This window comes from Sceloporus occidentalis, unplaced genomic scaffold (assembly GCF_023333645.1).
Source record: "Sceloporus occidentalis isolate IW3139 unplaced genomic scaffold, rSceOcc1.0.p SCAF_56, whole genome shotgun sequence".
Classification (NCBI taxonomy): domain Eukaryota; kingdom Metazoa; phylum Chordata; class Lepidosauria; order Squamata; family Phrynosomatidae; genus Sceloporus; species Sceloporus occidentalis.
In genome coordinates this window covers 2844383-2859887 of record NW_028317036.1, presented here as the reverse complement: position 1 = coordinate 2859887, position 15505 = coordinate 2844383, and the positions used below count along the sequence as shown (strand labels likewise).

Genomic DNA, 15505 nt, shown 5'->3' with positions numbered 1-15505 from the left:
AGGCTTGTTTGTTGATTCTTTGAAAAGCTTGTGTGACACAAAGTGGCCGAACCTTCCCTAGTAATCCGGCTGGAATTTCTTGGCATGGTCAGAGATTGTTACTGACATACCCTTCCTGGTCTTTATTGGCTTCTCTATTATATTTGGAATGCCAAACGTTCAGCCTGTGTTATGGGACTTTGTGTTCTGTCAAAAGTCAGTGTTTTTTGGTGTACCCATTGTGTTGATCGTGCAAATATATATATCCTGTACGTTACAGAAGGTATCTTTAATCAGCGATCTAGATAAGAATGATTCATGGTTTCCTCATACAACAGAAGGGCAGTGTTTGTATAAATTTTTAGAGAAATAGTATCTCCTCTGGTTAGTTTTGAAAAGAATGCGAAACAGAAGTAGAAGTTTATTGGGAGAAAGAAATTTCACTGAAATTCTGTTGTATAACACGTGGAAATGCTGTCACAGTTATCTGATGAATTATTCCTTTTGTTCGGATGTAAATATCAGGATTCCAAGCCTTCTGATATTATGCAGCGCAAACAGAAAATCATGCTGTCACTGATCCGACTCCCGGCGTTGGCGGGCGGACCGCCGCTCGCAGATGTCGAGCGCCCGATAACCCGGCACCCGGCTCTGGTGGGTTCTCAATCCCTCGGTTCCCGGTTGGGATCCTCTAAGTCCTGGTTCTCTGTTACTTGGGGCTTCTCCCTTTGTATCAGGGGACTGGGCAGAATAACTCCTGCGATAAGTGCCATTGTACGGGTAGTCCTGACACATGCAGTTGGTGACGATTACTTTAGCTAAATGTCCAGTTGTTAATAACACTGGACACTTTTTAGCTAATATGTAAAATAGATTTCCTTACGCATATTGAAATCAAATGGGGCCTGGTATTTAATGTACAACAAACCTGGGTTTCTCCTAGAGGGTCTGAAAATCAAAAATGATTACTGTGCCCCAGTGTCAGTGTGTTTAATGTCTTGTAGGGGCATTTGACTCTCCTGTTTACCTGCCCACTCTCTACCATTCTGAATTCACTTGAGGGCTATCCCAGCAGCCAGTGGCGGAACTACCGGGATCGCAGGGGTCGCGACTGCGACCGGGCCCAGGCGGCAGGGGGGCCCAAGCCAAGGGGCCGGCCGAAATCTTTTTTCCGTTTTTTTTTTAAAAAATAAGGCAGGGGCGTCCAACATGCGGCCCGCGGGCCAAATGCGCCCGCGAGACCTCGAGGTGCGGCCCGCGTAAGATCGGCAGCCAGGGCAACCGATCTTACGCGAGCCGCACCTCAAGCCCTGCTACTTACTTGTGGGAGGGTCTTCTGGGCTGCACAGAGGAAGCGGAGTTCACGTGACATCCTACTTCCTCTGTGCTTTAGCAGAGAAGGCAGAGGGAGGCCGCGCCCCCTGCTGAAGTCTGTGAGCGGCATCGAGGAGCTGCAGTGCAGGTAAGGGGGAGGGGAGGGTGTTTGAATGAGTGTGTGTGATTGAGGGAATGAATCTGTGAATGAATGATTATATGAATAAATGAGTGTGTGTGTGTGTGTGTGATAGCATGGATGTGTAAGTGCTGGAACCTAGGCATGATGGGACTGTGATTGCTGTTAGCAATCACACTCCTATCATGCCAAGTCAGCCAGTACATGCTGAAACCTGGCCAGCTGCCCCCCTTGTGTAGTGATGCTGCCAGCAGTATGGGGTCTGCACTTACAGCCACCCTATACCAGCATGTAATGGCTGACTTGGCATGATAGGAGTGTGATTGCTAACAGCAATCACAGTCCCATAATGCCTAGGTTCCAGCATTTACTGGATGGATGTGTAAGTGCTGGAACCTAGGCATGATGGGACTGTGATTGCTGTTAGCAATCACACTCCTATCATGCCAAGTCAGCCAGTACATGCTGAAACCTGGCTAGCTGCCCCCCTTGTGTATTGATGCTGCCAGCAGTATGGGGTCTGCACATCACTTACAGCCACCCTGTACCAGCGTGTATTGGCTGACTTGGCATAATAGGAGTGTGATTGCTAACAGCAATCACAGTCCCATCATGCCTAGGTTCCAGCATTTACTGGATGGATGTGTTAACAGATTCTCGCACCCGGGCCCTGAGGCGTCTAGTTACGCCCCTGCCAGCAGCATTGTGTGGTCTGCCCTGCTTCTTTAAATAAGACACCAACCTTCTTCTGTTTCCAATATGAAGAATGAGAGGGAGCGCCCTGGATGGCCAGCCCTGGGAAGTTCCCAGGTATGACCATATTTCATCTTCTGTATGGTTTCACCCATACAGACAGATTTCCTGCATTGGACATGCGAAACCTATGTGGTCCACTAGGCTCGGACCTCTCTTTTTCTGTCAATTTTATCATACAGCATGCTAATGGCCTTTAAATGCTCATTCAGGTATGTGTAAAATCATTGACAGAAAAATTTAGAAAAGTAGAGAGCAGTATTAACTAGTGCCAAGCCAGCTCGAAGCCGTTCTTTTGTCAGGTTTTTTGTTTCCCCATCCTGCATGCATTTTCATGCTAATGATGATGAGAATCGAGTGGTGGCGTCTCCCACCAGCTGAATGTCATATGTAACCTACATGGTATGGCATTCCTTGGTAGCAGATAAAAGACATACTGTACAATATTCCTGTATGAATGTGTTATTTCTAGATTCTATTACAATTGTATCTAGCCCACGGCCGCACATTAAAGGACTGAATCTGTCCAGGTCTGATTAGGGCTGTGTACCCCTTTATGTGCCCTTTTTTGTTTCTTAATGTTTTCATTAATAACTATAACAAAAAAAATCTGTTCGGTGTAGGTAAAGATTTTAAAAATATTTTTTGTATATCATTTACTTGTATATCATAAGACATAATTCTGTAATGATTACTAGCACTTAAAACTTGTTTATTATTCAGTAGAGGCTGAAGTAAGGTAATCAAATCTTCTCAATGCCACAAGTATAATGTATAGGAGACTAGTAGATAGAGATCTACGATTACAGCATATATTAAAACTGGGGATCCATTTAGAAAAAGTTAACAAAACACATAGACTGTATGTTAATTAAATTAGTTGTCACAAAGCTGTTTTGTCATTTAAAGAATACGCAGTTTAAGTGATTTCTGTTCATGTCTAATTTATACAAGGCCCAATATCATTATTTTTATCATTTCCATAATACACTCTAAAGAGGTTTTACATTAAATAGCTTTCAAATATATACAGATATGGATAAAATGAAGAATCATAAATGTATGTTTCTATAAAGACTGATATATCCCAGAGTGCTGCAAAATACATGGGTTTTTGATAAAACTTCGAGGGACGCAATGTTAGGGGATATTAATTAGATAAAATAGGCAAAACTAATATTCTATCACATATGCAAATTCTGGAGTTATTAATTGCTGTAGGACCACGCTAACAATATTACTAAAAAGACATGCTCTATATTTTATCTCTGATCCTAAGTTCTCCTTGGCCATAAGTGCCTATCACTTGGACAGTATTGTGAAAATAAATCCTTTGCAAAACTGAAGGCCACTAAAGCAAAGTTTGCTAATAATGCCTGATGCTGATTATAAACTTACTTTATAGATTCAAAATTTGACTGTCTAAGCCGTTTTGGAAAGGAAGTCAAGCAACCCATTACCAGAGATGATGATGTAATTTGTACAACAGAGAATTCTCGCATTATTCCTCTGGAAAATGGAGAGGTGAGTGACCTTGAGACTAAAATATTTTATTTCTTATAAAAGACATTAATATGTAGTTGGTCCCCCTTTGCAGCTACAACAGCTTCCACTTTTCTATGAAGGCGTTCCACAAGATTTTGGAGTGTTTCTGTTGGTATTTCCACCCATTTATCCAGTAGATCATTTGTGAGGTCAGGCACTGATGATGGATGAGAATGCCTGGCTCAGAAACCCTCCCTTAACTGTTCCCACAAAGTTGAAAGCATTTTCAATGGGGCTGAGGTCAGGGCTGTGCGGGCCAGTAAAGTTCTTTCACACCAAACTCATCCAACCATGTCTTTATAGACCTTGCTTTGTGCACCGGGGCACAGTCATGCTGGAATAGGCCTTTCCCAAACTGTTCCCACAAGGATGGAAGCATAGCATTGTCCAAAATGTCTTGGTATGCTGGAGCATTAATATCTCCCTTCAATAAGTAAAGGAATCTAGCACAATTCCTGACAAACAGCTCCATACCATTATCCCTCCTCCATCAAACTTTACAGTTGGCCCAATGCAGTCAGGCAGGTAACGTTCTCCTGGCATCCGCCAAACCCAGACTCATGGAGCTGAATCAGTGTGATTGCATTACATTTTATCCCAAAAGTGACTCTCAAGCTCTATTTGCAGGTTTGCAGTGCATATTTGCAGGCTTTGACCAAACATTAGGTATTGAGCAGCCCCCCCCCAAACACAGGTACCTCATTAATGGTTTCCAGAGAAGGATTTAAATTGCTTGAGAGTCTCTTTTGAGTGCAAAGCAGTCCCATAGGTTCAGCTGCTTGGTAAGCAATATAGACATGCAGAATTAGATAGGACTCGTCAGGTTTGGGGTACTGTGATATCTTAGCAGGCTAAGCAATATATGTCCATATAGTGTGATGAATCCCCAACAGTTATGCCTTAGGTGTTTTTTTTTATTCACTAGTTATGGGCTGAATTCTTGCATTGTTTTATGTTTTTTTCGTCATTATTCTGGAAGCTACTCAGGAATCAGAAGGTTTATGCCTCTTATACATGTTTAGGTTGTGCATTCCTTTTTTGTATTTTTTTGTGCTCTGCCTATTTTATGGGTGAGATCAGTAAAGGTCAACTTACTAAGTAGACGGTAATCACTTAAAAGTAAAGCATAAGTTGTATATCTGAATGCTCTGGTAAGATCAAATGAATAAAGTGAGGGCAAGTTCTGACAGCATTGTAAAGAGAGTTTGCTGCTGTGAAGAATAATAATGAAAATATAGGAAAAGTGCAGTTTGTTCCCCATCGATCTGAATTGCTATTATTTCGTTTGAGTCATGTGTGCAGTTTAGCTTTAATACCTGTCTGTGTACTTGTTTGAAGACTTGTGTACCTGTGTGAATACCTGGGTCTCTGTAGGATTTGTGGCTCTGTCCATAAGTGTGCCGTAAGAAGTAGTATGGTACACACAGACTGTTACATGTCACAAAAGCACATTGTTTTCAGGTTTACTCCTTGCCAATTTTTACTATTATTTTCTTGACTTTTTTTGGTTTTAATATTTAATTAAAAATGAAATATTTGTGTACTGACCTGATCAAGCTGGACTTGACCAGTCAAATTTCAATTAATAAGCAATTCAGGTTACATGGAATGATGTAAACCTGTTTACATCTCTGTTATTAGATTGTTGTATCCCTGGTGAACGGACGACCAGGAGCCAAACATTTTATGGACTCTCCTGTATTAAGAGATTTCACTAAGGCAACAAACATTCGTCTGCGTTTCCTCAGAACAAACACACTTCTTGGACATCTCATATCCAAAGCTCAAAAGGACCCAACAGTAACTCGAAGAGTAAGTATCTTTTTTGTCTCCATCATTTGATGACGGAGAACAGCCAGTGGCGTCTCCAGCTTTCATATTTAGGGGGGGCACATGGGGGCCAGGGACCAAAGTAGGGGGGCCGATTATAAAACGGTACATATACACTATATATATATATATACACTATATATATATAAAAATGCACGTTAGACGTACTTAGTTATTTTTCATTCTTTATTATTAGCCCGTGCTGACAATATATATATATATATAAATATTAGACCCTGCTGCCGATATATACAAAATATTACACCCTGCTTCCGATATATATTAATATTAACCCCTGCTGCGGATATATACTTATATTATACCCTGCTGCCGATATACATAAAAATTATATCCTGCTGCCGATATATATTAATATTAGCCCCGGCTGCCGATATATATATATAAATATTAGCCCCTGCTGCCAATATGAATATAAATACTAGACCCTGATGCCAATAAATGTTATTAGCCCCTGCTGCCAATATATGTTAATATTAGCTCCTGCTGCCAATATATATATATATTAGCCCCTGCTGCCGATATATATTAATATTATCACCTGCTGCTGATATAGATTAATATTAGACCCTGCTGCCAATATATAAATAAATATTAGCCCCTGCTGCCAAAACATATATAAATATTTGCCCCTGCTGCCAATATATATAAATATTAGACCCTGTTGCCAATATATTTTATAGTGGAAAAAAAAGACCCTACCCAAGCATTTCCTTGGGCCCCGCTCAACGCTCCCTTGCATGCAATCACTCCCTCCGCTACCACACCAAAAAAAATTTGCCACACTGACTGCAGATCAGGGGAAGACTGTGAGAGTCAGTCCTGCACCGAGAGGTCCTCTCCCCTGTAATCATCCCCAGAGTCCCTTTGTCCCCTCATTCACTAAACCATACCTCTCTTTTACTTACACCCTGTAGTTCAGGTATAGATCAAATAAACAACACATGGAAACAGCACATGCAACTGAATAAGATTAAAAAAAACTTGTATTTGCAGGTTTACATAAATAATGTATGGAAACATAGCATTGCAGGTATAAACAACAGAACACACAAACCCAGCATTGCAGGTATAGATCAACTGGAAATCACATGTACACTCAGCACTGAAGGTATAGATCAAATAAACAACACATGGAAACAGCACTCCAGGTATTGATCAACTGAATAAGACATAAAAATCCTATATTTGCAGGCAAACATAAATAATGTATGGAAACATAGCCGATACAGATCAACAGAATAACACAAAACCCAGCTTTGCAGGTATATATCAATTGGAAATTACATATAAACTCTGAATTAAAAGGTATAAACCCCCCTAAATTACAAGCATAGATCACTGGTCGCACTCCCCAAAGCCAACCCTGGCGTCCACATTGCCCACATAGAACCTGACCAGCACCTAAATTACACATACATAGGACGTGCCATCTTTGTCGCCAAACAGCCCAGCATGAGTCAACATTGTCCCCAAACAGCTGAATGTAGGCCATGTTTGTCCCATAAACACACTACCTGTGCCATCTTTGTCCCCAGTGCTTAAACACCCTGCTTATACCATCTTTGCTTTTTTGACAAATCAATAATACACCTATGATTCACACAAACACTTTTACAGTCACTCACTAATTCACTTTCATTCAATCATTTATTCTTTCACACAAATATTTTACACATATTCATTAATGCATCCATACATTAATCCATTCATTCTCTCTCCCATTCTGACTATTTATTTCAATATTCTTGCCATCCTCCCTTCTCCCTATCTATCCCCTCTCCCTCCCTATCTACCCCCTCTCACTCCCTTTCTAGGGAATTTAGAGTTTACTTCTTAGAATTTAGAGTTTGTATGACCTGCACTAAGGGCAGGGGAGGGCTGGCAGCCTAAGGCCTGGGGGGCAAGTCTAGTCAACTGGCCCATTGCGCCATCAAAGCGGCTGCGAGCGACATTGAAAGCGGCCGCCGTGCGGCAGTCACTCCACCAGTGCCTAATGAAATTAAATCGTCCGGCGTGCACGCACCGCGCCGCCCAATGGCCGTGCCTCAGCTCTTCATCCCACCCCTTTTAAGACGTGGGACGAAGAGCACAGCCATTGGGTCTGACTGCCGCACGATGCAGGGGCGTACCTTGAGTATTTGGCACCTGTGGCAGATCCTGTATGTGGCATCCCCCCCCCACACACACACTTTAAAACTGCATAGTTTCTATGGTTAGGCAAACATTGACAGGGGTACAGCATAATTGTCACCAAAATTAGACAAAAAAATCATTAACAATATTAATATATATATATATATATTCATATATATATATATCAACAATCACAATCCTATCATGCTCAGGTTCTAGCATGTGCTGGCTGACTTAGCATGATAGGAGTGTGATTGCTGTTTGAAATTATATATATATATATTAATACTGTTATTGAATTATTCTGTCCAATAAAAGTGTTAACACACAAAAGTTGGACAAAAAAATAATTGATGACAGCAATCACACTCCTATCATGCCTAGGCAGCCACTACATGCTGGAATCTGGGCATGAAAGGAATGTGATTACAGCCTCCCTATGCCATGCTATCCCCCCACACTTACACATCCATGCTATCTGAAACCCTCATTCACAAACATTCAGCATAACACCCATCACTCTCACACACTCACCAATCCACTCTCCCTGAATCTTGCCCTACCTTTCCTCTGTCACTGTCACTTTTCCTCCTCCTCTTCGTTCTTCTTCTGTGCCCCGTCCTTCCGGTGTACTGAGCGCGGTAGACGGTGGGCGTGGCTTCAGTGTTGTGCGCCGGGATTTGACATCAAGTCCCGACGCACAGCCACAGTTGCCGCGCGCATCGTTTCTGGAGGCGTGCCGGCGTGGTGGCACCCCTCAGATGAGCGGCAGCCGGGGCGGACCGCCCACCCACCAGGTACGCTACTGGCACGATGGCCGCATTCAATCCCGATCGCAGCCGCTTAGTTTTAACTTTGCGGCTGCGTTGAATGATCGTCTGCCGGCCGTCCATCCGGCCCACCGGCGTTTCAACTGGGGGGCACAGCATTATGTAGGGGGGGCCATGGCCCCCTCTGGCCCCCCCTGCCGACGCCACTGAGAACAGCGCACCATTTTCAGCTACAAATTATTTTTTATGTCTGTGCAAAATGTCCCTTTAAAGACACGCCTCTCCATGATAGTAATATCTACAAAGTAGATAAAAAAGTAAAATAGACTGAAAAATAAAATAAAAAAGATATAATTCTTTTTTACTAAGTGGGGAGCATGTGAACCGTGCGTGTCATAGAATGAACTAGCAAGGATGAAAAAATAATACTCAAAACAATATAATAGTTATAAGTAATAATCAGAACAAAAGGAACAAAGGTGTGCTTCACAGCTTTAATATTTAAATATGTTGTGCTGTATCATGGCAATAAGAGCATAGACAGTAAGGTAGAGTAATATTTTGTATTGTGAAGAAATGAAACGTGTTAAGAATTTTTACTACATACTTTAGTTGTCCACCTGGTGCTCCACAATACCGGGTTGCCATGCGATATTTCTGTCTCATCCAACTGAAGGCTGTCGGAGATTATGGCACGATTTGTATGAAGAAAGGACGACAGACTTCCAGATTTGCCATAATCACACTATTCCTCCACTTTTGTGTATTGACAGATTACTCACATGACCTGGATGTGAAATTGTGTGAATCAAAAGTGTAAATTAGGAGAGACCCTAATAATTCTAGATATTTCTCTTTAGTATTATTACAGTATTAAAGACATCAGTATTGGAGGACGCTGTGTGTGTCACGGACATGCAGATTCTTGTGGCTTAATAAATAGTGGGAATCAGAATTTGTAAGTATGTGTCTCATGGACTGACAAGACATTGTATCTAATCAGAAACGAAAGTGTCTAATTCCTATGTGCACCTTGATAACATTATTCCTGATCCTAATTCCTTGATCTATAAACAACATACTTTTCTTGGTTTTAATAAGAAATTTAAGTAAACTATGGTATTTTCTGATGTGTTATGTATGAAAGCTTTCCGCCTCATAATTTTACTGCCATGGGCACAAAGATATATGTGATAATAGCTTTATAGAGAAGCTCATGATGGATTTGCTAGAGATTTGTCCACAGTCTGTCAAAACAAAGCCAGAGCTGTCTTGTACCATCTACTCCGCTGCCTGCCTCTCTCCAGATTTGGCTGCTTGAAGCGGCCATCACTGGCAGGAAAGCAGTCTCAATGAAATAAGTGGGAGCGCTTTCAGTGCATGTGCAGGAGCATCTAGTCAGCGTTGGAATCGGCTGGCGGAGAGTAGCCTATGCATGGCATTCCTTAGTTGGTCATGTGTTTTATGGAAAGCAACTCAGGTATTACGGTATATGCATGAATATGCATATGATGGCTGAAGTCTACTTTGTAATTCCATCACAATCTTTACTGAACAATCTTGGTAAATTGGAAAATTGTAAATTGTTTGACATGCCCTATATTCGTCCTATCCATTAGCATTGTTTAAGAATAGAATGGAAACTGGGTAGAAATTAAATTTAACGTAACTATTCATTGTTAGGATTGATTTTAAAATGTTAGAAATTAGAGTTAGAAATTTAGCTGTTTTATAACAAATCTCAACTTTACTTGTACTTTGCTCCAAAACATATGTTTCTAATGACATCAGTGTGCCTTGCAATTGTTACAAAGCTAAAAAATACTCAGAAAATGTCTCACTGATTCCTGATGTGGATATTTGCACTCTGTTGCAAGGTATCAGTGTCAATGCCAACACAACACGTGTGGCGAAATCTGTGACCGGTGCTGTCCGGGATACAACCAGAAGCCTTGGATGCCAGCAAGTGTTGACACAGCCAATGAATGTGAACGTAAGTGTACAGCTTTACAGATTCGGGGCTGGCCTCACCATATAGTCAACCCTAAAGATTATCTATGGCACTGGACTGCATGATGCAGGGGGGTTCTCTGGAGACATAGTTCACCAAAAGCTGAGATCATTGGTTCTTACCAGCATGCAAATCTGTTTCTAAACCAATACTGTTATTAATTGTTTGTATTTGGCTTTTATCAAGTGCCCAAAACGTGGAATATGTTGATGTTACCAAATAAATAGTAAAATTAGAACTTTCTTACTTTAGCCTTAATGCAATCTGTCGTTGTTCACATCTATTCTCATGAAAGCAAAAGTGAATTTTCAGAAATATAAACTCAAACATAACTGCCCCACCAGTTATATTTACTTGAGATTTATGAGATGTTAAGTTAAAATGGTAAGGGGCCTTTAGAGACACACAAAAGGGTTTTGTTTGTGTTCTTTGTGTTTCTTCTGTTAAATGTTCATTGGAAATAGCACATGAACTGCGGCTGCAGGTGCTTGGCTTTGAACTCAGCGAATTGTGTATTGCTAATCTCCGTGTGATCAGTTTTTCCCTCAGGTGGCGTTTGAACAGAGCCAGATCGCTGTCTCACATAATAGAATTGTTGTGGTATATTTATAAAGATTTTTGTGGTCCTCGTTTTCACAGTAGGAAAGGAATGAAGTCAAATCAAAATTACCGGAGGGCTGCTGATATTATCATCTAGTGTTACATGGTGTATGTTCTTAAAGTTGCACACTGAAGAGAGAGGTTCCGTGCCTTTTTTCCATGGCTATGATCCCTCGTGTCAAGTGGGTAGTCAAGGGTTATTTTGACCGACCAGACTTGACTGAGCTTACATGCCCTTAAATGCTAACACTTGCAAAACAACTTGCGTATACATTAACTAACAAGTTGCTAGTCATTGTAAAATAAAATGTTATGAGTTTCGGATGAGAGTTTGAATTGACAACTTGAAGTTTCTCATCTAAAACTTGAAAAACTTAGTAAAATAAACATCACTCTTGCAATTTAAATAAAATTAAATAAAAAAAAATAAATAAAAAAACCAGTAAATACCCAGGGGCTGACAATCACCTCCCCTTTCCTCTACCTCTTGTGTAATGAAACAATTTTTTTCAGGGTTTATGGATTAACTACTCAGGGGGACAGGGGTTAATATTAGAAATGGGAAACACAGGTCCCATGCCATGCCTCAATCCCTCTCAGTCTGCTTGTGACGATGTATACCCCATTAGGATTAGGATTACAATAAAGTTAATGAATATTAAAAAGGGTAGAGCTTGTGGGGAATTTTTGTTTATTATTATTTAAGAGCCTATTCTTCAAAAGAGTCTTTGCAACCTTTTGCCTTCTGGCTATCCTATCTGGACTGCTTACCTGTTGTTGACTCCCACTTTACCTGGTGACTCTGCCTCATGAATCTTTATTATTATTATTTTTTACTGCAAACCTGTTGCTGACCTCTAACTTACCCTCTGCCTCGCAGATTCTGTTTCTGTTGACTGCTACCACTAGCCAACTTCAAGATGTCAGAGGACTAGCCAGATCTGCAGATTATTTGTACTCTCCCTGTCTAAGCCTACAGGAGATGTAGCTGTATAGTCAGGTATTTACAGGTCAGCAACACTTCTGCAGGGAGTCCATAGACTTGAGTAGGACCTGTTCAAATCAATGGAGCATGAAAATGCATATTAAGTTGAAATGTGTCTTCATAAAATGTTAATGGTTTTAAGGTATATATAAAGTCCAAGTCATGAGTATTGGGTTACCAATGTGACAAGCAGCTGTTTTATCTTACTCCCCTAGGGAAAACTGCCTGTCAAAGAATAGAAGGGAAATCTAAAATGAATGTAGGATAAGGGAAAAGGTACAGAGATGGAGGTGGTGCTGCTTGAAGAACCCATGAGGGTTTTGGGGACCCACAAGTAGAGGGCCCTGCATGTTTACAGCTCCCACTATGTTCTTCAGGTCTGCATTGTACCATAGACAAAAATAGCCCTACCAAACTTCAGGCTATTATTGAATTAACTTTAGATGCCCTAGAAGGGCGGTATCTATGCTGTCTTAGGGTGTAAAAGAACCTTACAGTGGACCAAATAAAGCACTGATATCAAAGTGTCACAAAACCTTACATTGCATATTCTAGGGTCTGTCAATGGCCTTCCGGATTATGAATTTTTAAACTTCCAAGTTTAAGGTGGACTAATGAAGAATATTTTCAATCATTACTAGCACAGTTTAAGAGTCTTCACCATATGTTGCTCACTTGCAAATAATGAAATAAAAATGTATTGTACTGTCTCAATAGCAACATTCCTTAAAATGTGATTTTTCCTTTGAATAGCGTGTAACTGTCATGGGCATGCTTCTGACTGCTATTACAATGCTGATGTTGATAACAGAAAAGCAAGTCTAGACAGTTACGGACGATACAGCGGAGGAGGAGTCTGCATTAATTGCCAGGTATTTATTTGATGATATTATGACTATAACTTGGTATGGTTCAATAACATCATTATAACCGGGAGCAGAAAACTATTAAAGGGAAACTATCACATTTTTATAATCCAGTTTAAGCATATTTTATAAGTAGTTATTTACATTTTAGTCCAATTGGACTTGCTGCTGTGTGCTTTGGGGAAATGTCTCTATTTTTTGTTCTTTTTGTATACTTTATGAAACATTTTATAGGTCTAACATGGATCTTTTACAGTAAGGAGATCAGAACACACATGGAACGGTGCCAAATAGCAACACTTTTTTATATTTACTGCCACTTGTGCGGCAGATCAGGTTCTTCAGAGTATGTACGTCATTTATTGTCTGCTGGCCTTAGAGCCCCAGGCCCAGTTCTCCAATCCAGCCCTGAGCCACACTCCATACTCTACACCCCTACCAACAGATATCACATTTGGCTGGCCTCCCTGTAAACAGATATGGATAAGGTCTTAGCTTTCCCACCCATGCTTAGCTATCCTTAAAATGGTTTCCTTGGGTGAATTAATGAAATCTGAGTTTTTAATAATGCAATTCGCGGAAAAAAGCCACTAAAGCCATATGTTTCACTTAAAAAGACACTTACATTGGTGATGGGGTACCTCTATTGTTGCTTTGTAGCAGAAATTCACTAAAACATTTTTATTTTACTCTGTTACCTATTGATAGCTACTGTATTTTTGAGTACAATGTTCATAAAAAGGCGAAATATTGTGACATTTAGGACACATCGCAATAGACTTACCTACTAAACTAGGAGCTTCCACTCAAGTTAAACAGCTCCACTTTTTTTCTGTATCGTAGTGACATATATATGTGTATGTATATATATGATAAACACATACCTCATTCTGTCATCCCTTATCTATAATGTGTAACGTTTTTTTTCTTTATAAAACAAAGCATAACACGGATGGTGTGAACTGTGAGAAGTGTGCTGTGGGATATTATCGGCCCTATGGTGTACCTAAAGAAGCTCCAGATGGCTGCATACGTACGTTGTTTCTTTTGGACTTATGTTTCTTCTACGTCAATATGGTTTATAAAACAAGATTGAAACACAATTTACATTGGATATTTACACTACTTAGTGATGCATGTATGTTGAGAATTGCCCTAGGACCCACCCAGGACACTGCCACAGTCCACTTACGCCTTTGGTGTCTTCACTGATGACATCATAGCCTGGCACTCTTATCAGAAGGACAGTAGGCACAGCATGCTATTTCACAAGAACTCAGAAGACCATTCACTAATATATTTTGTTTCTTAGCTTGTAGTTGTAACCCAGACCAGTCCGATGGCTGCGAGGAAGGATCAGGTAGATGCTACTGCAAGATAAACTTTAGTGGGAGAAATTGTGAGAAGTGTGCAGAAGGCTACTACAACTTTCCGGATTGTCTCCGTGAGTAGCAAACAGATCTCATGTTATGAATCATGTCTGAGGGTTTCCAAACAGACAGGCCTATTTTTGCATGTTAGTAAAACTCATCAAAGAGGAGAAATGTTAGAACAAGAAGCCATCATCAGGAACTACAGGGTAAGAAGCTTCAATGTAACCTAAAGAAGTTTTACTTTACTGAGAACATGGTATATAAGTTGAACAGCCTCCCAGTGGTAGAGGGTAATACAGTGAGGGAATTTAAACATGCATGATGTATGCTTATGTCTCTCTTAACTCTAAAACAACAATGAGAACAGATTATGGTGTCAAATTCTATATTTCTGGGTGTGTTATACTGGAATATAATATTTGATCTGTATGGATGAGTAGGCTATTATTAACACATAATATTAACTAATATATAGAATAAGCTGGCAGTTCATTTATGGTATAATTTGAAGATTCACAGTTCTCTATACTGTACACACACATGTTCCACAGGTAAATGTGAATAACATATAGTAATGTGACAGTATAATAAAAATATATGCTAAAAATAAGTATGATTTAATGATACTAATCCACGTACAAACTGGTAGATTTTGTTGAAAATTAGAATTTAGATTTTGTTTAGAAAATGAGTACAAACAGATCAAACCTAATCAAGTTGTGTATATTATTAAAGGCCCGTTTCAGTGATGATTTAAAAGGTTTGAAGCTGAAACCTCAAAGGCAAAATGTTTAATTGAACGGTATTTGTTTGTAAATGTTTGCAGATCTCACAAACCAAGTAGTTTAAAAGGCAGACACCATTAGTGATGCATGAAATACGTGACGAAAGGAAACTTCAGCTTTGGAAAAATAAATACTTAAAGACAATTCATACCACTATGACTTTTGTTCTGTTTGGTACAAACTATTCCCCCTCTGTAGGGGAGCAAGCCAGATGCATTGAAAAAAATGAGACTGACTCCCTTTCCAACATGTTGGAACTCAGCGCTACTTGTTAAAGTCAACGATTGATGTCTAGGACCATTATGAGTGTCTACTAAAAATGTATTTTGTTTCTTTGGGCCTAGATGTATATTTACTAGCCATGTTATACCCTGTAAGTAAATCTGTTACTTTCTCAAAAG

The 15505-nt window shown here is 40.1% G+C and overlaps 1 protein-coding gene across 1 annotated transcript in view; it reads left to right on the top strand.

Annotated features, from left to right (window-relative positions):
* LOC149287820 (laminin subunit alpha-3-like) overlaps window positions 1-15505 on the top strand; it is a 99509-nt gene that overhangs the window by 12880 nt on the left and 71124 nt on the right. Inside the window, exons 4-10 of the mRNA XM_089492423.1 lie at window positions 3591-3709; window positions 5372-5542; window positions 9345-9442; window positions 10362-10477; window positions 12834-12952; window positions 13889-13979; window positions 14259-14390. Coding sequence (XP_089348549.1) covers window positions 3591-3709; window positions 5372-5542; window positions 9345-9442; window positions 10362-10477; window positions 12834-12952; window positions 13889-13979; window positions 14259-14390 — 846 coding nt within the window. The remainder of the gene's footprint in view (window positions 1-3590; window positions 3710-5371; window positions 5543-9344; window positions 9443-10361; window positions 10478-12833; window positions 12953-13888; window positions 13980-14258; window positions 14391-15505) is intronic.